The sequence below is a fragment of the Oryx dammah genome, unplaced genomic scaffold, assembly GCF_014754425.2.
Source record: "Oryx dammah isolate SB20612 unplaced genomic scaffold, SCBI_Odam_1.1 HiC_scaffold_28, whole genome shotgun sequence".
Taxonomy (NCBI): Eukaryota; Metazoa; Chordata; class Mammalia; order Artiodactyla; family Bovidae; genus Oryx; species Oryx dammah.
The window spans coordinates 13,613,275-13,624,727 of NW_024070212.1; the positions used below are offsets into that span (position 1 = coordinate 13,613,275).

The following is an 11,453-nucleotide window of genomic DNA, read 5'->3' on the forward strand; positions in this document are numbered from 1 at the left end:
ACAGGAGGCAATGAGACCCCCAGAAGAAGAAAAACAGGAATTACTGAAATCTCTAGAAGACCAGGAGGCAATGAGATCTCTAGAAGAAGAAGGCCAGATGACATTGAGCCCTCTAGAAAAAGTGAAACCAGAGACACTAAAGTCTCTTGGAAAAGATAAGGAGATAGTTCGACCTCTTGAAAAAGAGAATCAAGAGTTATTAAGGTCCCTAAATGAAGAGAGTATAGAGGCAGTGAGGTCTTTAGAAACGGAGACTCCAGAACTACTAAAGCCTACAGAAGAGGAAAACCTGGAAATACTGAAACCTCTAGAAAAGGAAAAGGAAAGTCAAGAGCCACTGGGGTCTGTGGAAGGGAACCACGAGACACTGAGACCCCCAGAGAAGGAGAATCCAGAGTCCCTGGGCTCTCTGGCAGAGTGGAACATAGAGAATTTGCAGTCTCTAGAGGAGGCCGACAAGGGAAGTCTAAGGCACTTGGAAGAGGAAGAGATCGTGGAGAAGGAAGAGAGTCAGGCGTCACTCCTGGAGGAGCAGGGGCAGGAGCTGCCACTCTCTGCACAGCAGCAGAAGTGGGGAGATGCAATGCAGCGGGACCAAGAACTGGATCAGGACCAGCCCCCGGGAGGGGCTGGAGTGGACAGTGGGGATGGGGCAGAGCTGGAACTGAAAGAACGGGATAGCTTCCCTGCGGAGGGGGAGGTGGTGGAGCTGACAGCCACAGGTGAGGCCTGGGGCCCGGGTGAGGGGCAGCCAGGCAGCCCTGAGCCCAAAGAGCAGAGGCTCCCAGCTGCGGGCCTCCAGGACCCCGAGGAGCAGCCAGAGCAGGTGGGGGCCCTGGGCCTCCCGGCTGCCCAGGGAATATCAGAGGCGATGGAGCCCGAGTTGGAAGATGAGGATGTGGCCCCGGGGGGTGGCCAAGCCTCCCCAGAGGTCACCTTGGAGTTAGAGAGGGCCATGGGCAGGTCTGCGGGAGTGGAACGGGGACCCGAGCAGGAGGCAGTAAGGCTGGAGGACCCAGGTAGCCTGGCCAGAGAGGAGGCGACGGAGCCACCCCTGGGGGAGGGAGGTGTGGAGGCAAAGAAGGTACAGGGCTTGGAAGGGCCCAGAAAGGAGCTGGAGGAGGCAGGCACTCTGGAGCCTGAGGTCTCCACACTGCCGGGCAAGAGCAGAGACCCGCTGGAGACTCCTAGGGACTGGGAAGAGTCAGAATCTGGGGCCCCTGGGAAAACAGAGGAGCCAGTCTCAGCTGAGACCTTGTGCCACGAGGGAAGTGATACCCCCCAGCCCAGGCCCCTGGGGTCAGAGGGAGCCGAGGAGGAAGCCAAACCGCTGCTGGGGCCCCCCAGTCTGAGGCCCACTGAGTCCTGCTCGCCCAGCCTAATCCCTGAAGATGCCCCTGGGCCCCAGCCCCTGGCTGAGGGGAACCAAGAGGCCAGCTGGGGGCTGGAGGGCAGGGCTGAGGTCCTGGGAAAGGCGGACGGTGAGCAGGAGGATCTGGGCTCTGGGGGGATCCCTGAGGCCCTCCAGGAGGAAGGGGAGGAGAGCAGAGAAGAGAGCGAGGCTGATGAGCTAGGGGAGACCCTTCCTGACTCCACTCCCCTAGGCCTCTACCTCAGGTCCCCCGCTTCCCCAAAGTGGGATCTGCCTGGAGAGCAGAGGCCCTCCCCTCAAGGGGAGCCCGGAAAGGAAGGCTGGGGTCCTGCCGTCCCAGCCTCCAAGGGCCTTGAGGCCCAGCCCTCAGAGGAAGAAGAAGAGGAGGGAGCTGAGGAGGAGGAACGTGGCCGTGACTCTGAGCTGTCGGAAGAGTTTGAGGACCTGGGGACTGAGGCTTCTCTCCTTCCTGGGGTCCCCGGGGAGGGGGAAGGGGAAGAACCCCCGAGCCAAGTGCCCCAGCTGCTCCTGGAGCCTGCAGCCTGGGATCGTGATGGTGAATCTGATGGATTTGCAGATGAGGAAGAGAGCGGGGAGGAGGGAGAGGAAGAAGATGAAGAAGAGGGGAGGGAGCCAGGGCCAGGGCACTGGGGGCCAGCGCCCTCTGTAGGCAGCCTCCCTGCCCCGAGCAGCCCTCAGGAAGGGCACCTCCTGGGGTCTGAGACCGTGGGCGTCAGTGTCCCGCCCTGGGACAATGGCCCGGGGGGCGCGGCACCCAACGCCCCCATGACTGCCCGGGAGACCGAGTCCCAGAACAGCACTGAGGCCTCAGGCTCAGAGGAAGAGTCTGATGCTGCTCCCCCGGAGACGGAGGGCCAGGTCCCTGGCCCTCTGGGGACCCTCAGTGGGGTGGAGGACACCCTTGATGGTGGTGGCCCAGGCCCCAGCCTGAAGGAAGAGCTGGAGCGCGTGAATGGGGGCGCGGTGAATGGGCTGGAGCAGTCCGAGGGGGGAGGCCAGGGGAAACCGGGGGCCGCTGGGGCGGACCAAGGGAGCCCCTCAGAGGAGGAGGGGGCTTCCCTGAAGGCCCCTTGGGCAGGGGCTCCTCTTCACCTGGGCCAAGGCCAGTTCCTGAAGTTCAGTCAGAGAGAAGGTGATGGAGACTCCTGGTCCTCAGGGGAGGACTAGAGAGAGCTCTCCTACACGGAGGCATTGGGCGGAGGGGCGTCCCCGACCCCCTCCCTGCTCGGGGCAGCACCCTTAACCTGCACTCTCTTGACCTGTGGTTTCTATCCCAGAGGCCCGGCTGGCCAAGGGGAAACGGGTGCGGCAAAGGGGCCCGGTCCAAGCGTGGAGACTCCGGGAATAGATGCCAGCCCCCTGGCCTCTGCATAGCAGGGACAGCCTGCCTGCACTGTCCCGTGGGGCTGAAGCCAACTGAATCTGTAGGACTAGGCCCTCCTCTCCACTGCAGCTCCTTTCCTCCCATCCCATTAGCTGGAAAAGGCCAGGGCTCAGCGGCCTCTCCAAAGGGAGGGGCTGTGGTGGTGCGTGTGCCAGGGCTTGCCAGCTCTGCCCTTCCTCCCTGCACCCTCATGAGATGGTTGGCCGGTGGCTAATGAGGGTGAGGGGGTGCTCCTGTGTTCTCACCCCCCCATAGACCTGCCATGTTGTGGCCCCGTCTGCCTCATCCCTGCCTGAATAAAGTAATGCCTCCACCTACAAAGTCTGGACTCTTCCTTCCTCAATTCAGGGGGGGCCTCAGGGTTGACACAGAGGCAGAAGAGCTGGGGTAGAGGGGAGCAGGAGATGCTGGTGTTGAGGAGGGGCTGCCTGCTGGGGAGAGAAGATTCTGGAAGGCCTCATGGTGGAGACAAGCCAGGCAGATGAAGGCTGCAGGCAGGAGTGCTGGGGACCCGGGGAAGGCTGGGGGTGCTGCTTGATCGGGGACTGGGGGTGCCAACCCAGGTGACCTTGGCGCCTGCAGAAGCCAGGCTTGTCATCATCTCTGCCCACAGCGCTGATTACAGGGATTAGGGCTTGGGGCCACCCCCACCCTCGCATGTCCTCCTTGCCAGCCCCTCAGCGCCGCCAGCATAATGAGCCCCCTTGCCCCCAAACCCAAACAATTGTCTGGCCTTGGTGTCTGCTCAGACTGGCCGGGTCAGAGCCGGGTGAGGAAGAAGGAGGTCTGTTCTGCCTCAGTCTAGCTGTGTGGCCTCAGGTCAGTGCTCAACTTCTCTGAACCTCAGATTCTGCCACACAATGACAGACATGGGCCTCCCAGGGCAGAGAGAGCAGGGAGCAGGCTAGGGGAAGCCAGTGGCTTACAGGTTAGATCTTCAGTAGGACCTCCTTGCAAGCAGAAGCAGGAGACAGGGAAGACAAGAAAGTGGAGGTGAGCGGGGATAAACTGAAGCTGTCGGGTGAAATGAAAGAGCAATGATGGGGTATGCTGATGCCTGGGGTCAGATTGGGGGTCCACCTAGCCACAGCATCTTCCCAAGAACACCCCCCCTTTCCCAGGAGTTCTCTGGGTCCCTGTATAGGGCCAGGAGGGACCAGGGGTGCCTGGATTAGGCTGGGTTTGAAGGCCCTGTAGTCAGGATACCCAAATAGAAGCCACTCCCCATCTGAGCTCTGGAGAGAAGAGCAGGCCAGCAACACCTCTAAATACTCTGGGTGGGGGTGGGGCAGGAGCTGCCAGATGAATGTTCCCCATTGGAGAGACAATCCCAAGGCCAGAGGCAGGCCCTTTCTTTTCTCGGGCCTCAGGCTGAGGCCAGGGGAAGATGAGAAGATGAAATCTCAACCCCTCTGACTTCAGCTCCTCCTCCCAACAAAGAGCGGGTGGACAGGAGGCCCCCGACAGGACCTCACTGTCTGCTTCTCTACCTACACCTTCTCCGCCTTCTGGGAGTCTCTGTGTTGGTTATCTAGGCTTCCATTTCACACACACCCTGGCCCTTGGGGTCTAGGATGCTGGCGGCCCTCCTGGCCTCCACTCTCCTTCCTGTGCCCATTGCTAACAAGGCCATGTCTGATATCCCCAAGCTGCCAGGCTGGGGGCCAGCACGCTGGCATCCGGGCAAATAAGGCCCCCTCCCTGCTCCTCTGATGGGACAGACGAGCCCTGTACTTGGTCTCCCCAGGCCTCGGGCACCCTCACTTAGGCAAAGGGCCAAGGACAGAGGCTGAGTCCTTCCCTGTGTCCGGGCCATCCTGCCACCCACCCAACACACACACACCAGGGCCCCTGGTCCCCTGCAGAACTACCCAAACTATAGCCATTTCTGCTGACCGTCTCTAACAAGGGGAGGAATGTCAGACAGACGTGAGGACTCTCTAAAGGAGGTATGCCATGGGAGATGTGTCCTCTCTGGCAGTGGAAGTCTGTGCAGCTGGAGAAACGACGGTTGGACGGAAACAGGGCCTGTCAGCTGCTAACGGGGCATATACTGTGCGCCACGGACCACGCAAGCGGTGGGAGTCCAGGGTTCCTGGCCCTGGGAGCTCTGCATTCTAACTGAACAGGGGCTTCTGAGTGGAAATCATATTCGGAAACGGAGACAGGCAGGAGACTGTGGGAGCACACAGCAGGCGCCCACCTGATCGGAGCCGGGGGAGGCTGGGAGGAGGTGGTCAGGGAAGGCTACTCTGGGAGCCTAAAAGAGGAGCCGGAGCTGGCCAGTGTAGGGAGGAGGAGGCAAGAGGAGGGGGAGGGAAAGTATTCTAGCCAGAGGGAACGTCATGTGCAAAATCCTGGGGCAGGAAGAGGAGTTTGGGCATTTGAGGGACAGAACAAGGCTTGTGTGACCAGAAGGTGGAGAGTGAGGGGTAAAAAAGTTCACAATAAGGCTAAAGAGGAGTTGGGGGCCAGGGGCCTAAGTCCTCCCTAGGCAGCCAGGAAATTCGGCTTTCATCCTAAGGGAAATGGGTCTCCTCTGAAGGAGTGAGATGACACGACCAGGTCTGCGTGTTAAATAGAACTTTCCGGCTGTGGTGTGAGAGTGGATTGGGGTAGGTAGAAGGGCTTCACGGTCTTGCTGTGGTCCAGGCAGGGGATGAGGGTAGCAGTGGGACTGGAGAGCAAGCACGGAAGGGAAGCAGAGTCTCAGGAGACGGAAGGGTGGCGGCTCAGATGGCAAAGAATCTGCCCGCAATGCAGGAGACCCAGGTTCAGTCCCTGGGTCAGGAAGATCCCTGGAGAAGGAAATGGTAACCCAGTCCAGTATCCTTGCCTGGAGAATTCCGTGGACAGAGGACCCTGTTGGCCTCCAGTCCAAGGGGTCACAAAGAGTCGGACACGACTGAGTGAGTAACACTTCACTTTACTTCTGGCCTAGAGGTCACCCAGGACAGAGCCCCCAGGAACTCTAGCTGGGGGGAGACACTTGGGCAGGAGCCTGAGAAGGAGGACCAGGGGACTGTGGTCCCTCGGAGACGGTGTTGTCTCAAAAGCCCCAGGACAGCATGGCCTTGGTCTGACACAGTGCCTGGGGGCCCGAGGGTGCTCAGTAAACACAGACTGAATAAATAAGTGAATGAATGAATGACTGTGATGAGGTCAGACAACAGGAAGCACTCGGGAGGGTGGAGTCCCAGGGGAGGGAACCAGGAGGCAGCTCCCGCCATCCCCCCCACCCTCCCCAGCACAAGGACAAGTGGGAGGGTATTCTGGGGCCCCCCCTGGGTTAAAATAGCCCCTGACCGGGGGGGGGGGGGGGGGGGGGGGGCCGGAGGTGGCTTCCTCGGTTTGTTTGGGGCACTTCCTTATAAGGCTGTGCAGGCCGAGGCGCCTGGGAGGGTGAGGTCAGGGGCTGAGTTATCCTTTCAGCCCAGCCTGATGCTGTCCCTGCCGCCGGCTGCTGCCGCTGCCAGAGTCACAGAGGAAATCAAAGGCCTGGGCTTTGGGCTCTGGCCAAGGGAGCTCAGAGTGTGGCCTCTTAAAGGGCCCCTTCAGCCTCATGTCTATGCGGGAGCCCAGTCTAGTGTGGGACAGGGGGTCTGTCCAGGGTCCTCTCAGAAAGTGATGCCGGAGGCCTCGGTTTTCCCATCTGCACAATACCGCTCAGACTGGGTCATTCCCTGAGGCTCCATGCAGCTAGGAGACCCTGCAGCCTAGCCTCTACCCTTCCCACTGCAGAGTCTACACTTTTTGCTCTGATCTCTCCTTGGTAGCTCCGCTGGTAAAGAATCCATCTGCAATGTAGGAGACCCTGCTTCAATTCCTGGGTCAGGAAGATCCCCTTGGAGAAGGGAACAGCTATCAACTCCAGTATTCTTGCCTGGAGAATCCCATGGACAGAGGAGCCTTTCGGGCTAGAGTCCATAGGGTTGCAAAGAGTCGGACACACTGAGTGAGTTTCACTGGAGACCAAAGACTCAGAGTCCATTCATTGCTTCCCAAGGCCCTGGCCCCTCGGCTCCCCTCAGCTCCCCACTCTCAGCCCCTCCTTGGGGGACCAGCTGCTGCCACTCAACCCTGCGGCGGCGTCACAGCTGCTGTCAGAAATGCCGTCCTGGCAGGCAGGCCTGGAGGAATGTGATTTAATTTCAGCTGGAATGTGCCCTCTGCGGCTGCCCCTAGAAAGGGGAGCGAATGGACACTAGGCCCACCTAAGCCCAGGAAACCCAAGAAGGCTCTGGGCTTGGGGACAGGCCCCTGGGTCCCTGAGAGGCCCCCGCTCCCACCCCAGAGGGAATGGTAAGTTGCAGGACAGGTGCGCCGCAGAAGGCGTCCTGGGAATGCCACTCTAGTGGATCAAGGGAGGACCCAGCTGCCGGTTCCAAGGTCCTCAGGCCCACTTGGAAAAGGCAAAGGGGAATCTCAGTGAGCCACCAGGGAAGGGAATTTTTGGCTCAGGGGCCGGAAGAGAGACAGAATGGCCTCAGGTGAGGGCCCGAGGAGTCTGAGATCAGAAGCAAGGAAAACACCGTCCTCTGTTTCCTCTTTGATGATCCAAAGATTCCACATCCACCTCTCCATCCACCCTGGGGGCCCCTCTCCCTTCTCCCCTCCCTTTCTAACACAGCACCCCCACAGCCAGATCGTGTTTCTTTTCCAACATTTGAGAAGTAATAGACTCTGCCTCTTGCTCCCCGACCCTCGCCCCAACCCCACCAACCTGAGGTCTCCAAAGTGGACACCCCTCCTGTAACCTAACTCCCGTTTCTCGTGTGCTGTCACGTCTGGGCGCCCTCTTTCCCCAAAGGGACAGACCCCAGGCCCCAGAGTCCCAGGTCCGAGAGGCCCCTTTGGTCTTCTCCTCTTGCAGTCATCAGCTCCCCTCCCCGCAGCCCTTATTCATTCTCCTCACCCCCATGACTCAGCTGTGCCGCCAGAAATAAACCGAGGCAGGTGCCAGGGGGCCACTGTCGAGGAACCACCTCCCAGCAGCTGCGGGCTCAACTGCTGACGAGTGGAGCCCCAGGGCCCCAGGAGGGGTGGCTGGGAGACTTCAGTTTCAGGGGTGGGGAGATGTCTGGCCCCCTCCTCCTTCCTCCCTGCTAAGGAGAAGCACCCCCTCGCTGTCAGCCTCAAAGACCCCCTCTCCTTCCTGTCTCCCCCTTTCTGCCTCTCCTCATCTTCCACTCTTCCACTTCCTCCCCTCCCTCCTCCCTGGCTGCTTCCCAACTCTTGAATCCTTTGATCTCTCCTGGATTCCCTCTTCCTATTGGCCTCATTTGCCTGGAAGTTCTGTGCTGAAAGAGAACTTCGGTTTACCTTGATGGGGATAAAGGTGCAGATAGACATTCTTGCCAAGGATACTAAGAATCCTTAGATGCCACTTGGGGTCCAAAGAACATGGGCCTGGGGGTGTGAGCTGCTCCTTGGCTCCAGTCCAAAGTGGTCAAACAACAGGCTTCCCTCTGTTAACAGCGTCTAAAGACCTCGAGGAAGAATCATCAGGGAATAAACACAGAGGCCGCAAGATCTACCCACTCAGACTGTTGACAAGAGCCTAGAGTCTTTCAGTGGGGAGTTTCCTCCCAGAGCTCTTCCTTCTCCCTCTTTGCTTTTCTCTCCTCTCCTTCCTAACCCTTTTCTCCTGCTCTGCCCCAGGCTTTCAAGGTCTCCCTTCCCAGGAGGAAGCAGGCAGTTTTACAGGAGGCAGACAGGAAGTGAGCTCTCAGGAAGGACCTCTAGCCTGGGGAACAGAGGAAGCTTTCCATTGCTGGAAGCCGGGTACCTGGACCCTCACTCCAAGCAGGGTCTGACTGCAACTCCTGGGGAAAGCTGTCCCGCCCACGGGGGTCTGACAGGCTGAGCATTTTTGGAAGTCTTTGGGAGCTACTGTGTCGCAGAAGGCAGCCAAGACAATGGGGCCCTGTCTCTCTCTGCACAGGAGACAGGCTCACAGACAGAGCCTCAGGACTGGGACAAAGGCCCCAGTGAGGTCAGGGCAGGGTGCGGGAGTCGGAGTGGGAGAGGGAGAGGAATGGGGAAGGGGGATGTGGGTCAGAGCAGCCTGAGCAAAGCCAGGGACTGGTGGATGGAGGACCTCTGGAAAACCCACCTCCCTGGGCGCTCAGGCCCATTCTCAATGCTCAAGCTCCTCATCTAGGCTGGGCCTCCTCTCTCCACATAGACCCAGACATCCTCCAACCTCCCTCAACCCCAGGGGAAAGGAAACCCTGCGGGGGACCCCATTTTAGACATGTGGGAAGGTGGCTGGGAGCTTAACAACATATCCAGGGGCTTGGTCAGCTGTCTGCTATGCCCTGGAGGCAGAGGTAGACACAGGTGGGCCCCTATTTGAGCTGCACAAAGAGATGGGGCTGACACTCCATGAGGGCCCAAGTCCCCCTATTCAAGCCAAGAGAGGCCACACACACACACACACACACACTGGTCCAAGGGTTAGTTTCTGAACAGGGTGCTGAGTCATCCCTAGACCAGCTCTCCCTTCCCCAGGAAGCCCAACAAAGCCAGGAGCAGGCTTCCGTTTCCGGTAGCCCTGCCTAAGCAGCTCAGCAGGTGTCAGGGGAAGAAGGGGGAGGATTCTCACTCCAGCCCTATATCTACCTCTGAAACTCTCTTCATCCACCGATCATTGACGGTGGATCCCTGCCTACTGCTGTCCTGGAGATTCAGAGAGAAAGCTGATGAAAAGGCTGGGAAACCAAGGCCCCTTCCAGCTCACCACCAGGGTCTCTCGGGGAAATTCAACCTGCTACCTAAACTCTATCTCTGTGAGGATATGTTTCTCAGACAACCTCCCTTAAGAACCCGAGGACAGACACTGCCCCTTCCTCAGCCTTCTTTTCAGACCCCATCTTCAAAGGCCCACTTTGGCCTTGATCCACTTACAGTTCCAGCTTAATGCTCTTGACCTCCCTAACTGCGCAGTGTGTGGGCAACTGCAGGGTAATACAGGGTAAAGCGGGGTTCTGCTCCGGCCCCAGGATCACCTTCCCGGCAGCTCCATAAGGAACAGCCCCGCTTCCTAGCCCCGCTAGGCTGGGCCACGTGGGGAGGGCAGAGGCTGGGACAGGAGAGCCTGGGGCGAAGAGAGGAATGTGGTGCTTGGTGGTAGGTAGGTCTGGGAGGCCGGTGCTGGCGTCTCAGAGATCAGCTGGCTTGGGGTTTACATACCTGGGGAAGGTCCAGCTAGGCAGGAATGGCCTGGGAGCCCCTGCTGCTGCTGCTGCTGCTAAGTCGCTTCAGTCGTGTCCGACTCTGTGCAATCCCATAGACCGCAGCCCCCCAGGCTCCCCCGTCCCTGGGATTCTCCAGGCAAGAACACTGGAGTGGGTTGCCATTTCCTTCTCCAATGCATGAAAGTGAAAAGGGAAAGGGAAGTTGCTCAGTCATGTCTGACTCTTAGCGACCCCATGGACTGCAGCCTACCAGGCTCCTCCACCCATGGGATTTTCCAGGCAAGAGTACTAGCTGCCCCAAACAAGCACTTGTCTTTCTCTGTCCTCTCTCTCTTCTCTGGGTCTCTTCTTACCGCCCTCTCTAAACTTCCTGCTCCTCTGGATCTGTCTCCCTGTCCTTTAGTTTTATCCGGTTTTACTGACTTCTACAAAAGGGGATAAGAAATGCCTGCTTGTGTGAATGTGGTGCAACGGTGGGCACAAGCAGAAGTGTGTACACACAACAGTGTGCACATGTGTATTCATGAGTGTGGCCAAGTGTGGTTAAGTGTGAGCAACTGCAGCAATAAGATTCACGCCCATCAGGAAGACAGATGGCATCCTGACACACACTTTCACCAGGAGGCACAAGAACGCACAATTCAGTGCCCTGCGATGAGGTACACACACACACACACCCCACACACAGCCGGTCATTCTCTTTTCAGTGTTCAGAGAATGACCTCATCAGCTCATTCTCCGCTGACTCACAGACCCCAGGGCCAGCTCAGCCTGGCCGGAAGTCCTACCCTCCCCCTGTCCCTAGCCCCGCAGCCAGCCACCCCGCTTCTCTTCCCAGGGCGCTCCTCAGAAAGACAGATCCCCGGCGCCCCCTGGCGGTATCCTGGGACTCCTACAGGTCGGTTCCACGCACGCACGCGCACACAGGCACGCTCAGGCCGACGTGCCTGCAGCCGCAGCGCCATCTGTGGCCACAGCCTATGGGCCTCGCAGGTCATTCCCCAGAGCCCTGCGGGAATGGGGAATCTCTCCTATGTGCTTATCTTGTTTCCTTGTTCCTGCATCTCTCCTGCTGGAATAGGCCTGCTTGAAGTGTAACCCCCTTTGTTCCCTTCACGCTCACACTCCTTGAGAGAACTCCCTTCTAGAACCTCAGAATGGGGACGCCAGGCACCCACCTCTCTGTCTTCCTCTCTGAACACTCAGCCCCTTTCTCCCCAGACTGAACTTCTCCAGTCTCCTTTACTGGACACTCCGGGCACTCCAGCTTCTTCCAAATATCTTTATGCTGTTTCCCAAGCCCCGTGTTTCATTCATTCCATAAACACTGGACTATTCTGTGCCATGAACTCATATCCACTGACATCTTGACTTCACTGACCTTCAGAAACTAATAAACACAGAGGTCTATATATCCTGTGAGGCCCGGCCAACTCCACTTTTTTCTCTCTTTCACACACACACACAGGCATCAGAC

General features: G+C 58.7%; 1 protein-coding gene across 1 annotated transcript in view; it reads left to right on the forward strand.

Moving 5' to 3' along the window:
• The window catches only part of NES (nestin), a 9,048-nt gene extending 5,950 nt beyond the window's left edge, over positions 1–3,098 (forward strand). The window contains 1 exon segment of the mRNA XM_040230247.1: positions 1–3,098. This exon segment is cut by the window's left edge and continues 11 nt beyond it. Coding sequence (XP_040086181.1) covers positions 1–2,560 — 2,560 coding nt within the window. The 3' untranslated portion in view covers positions 2,561–3,098.
• Positions 3,099–11,453: the final 8,355 nt, after the last annotated feature.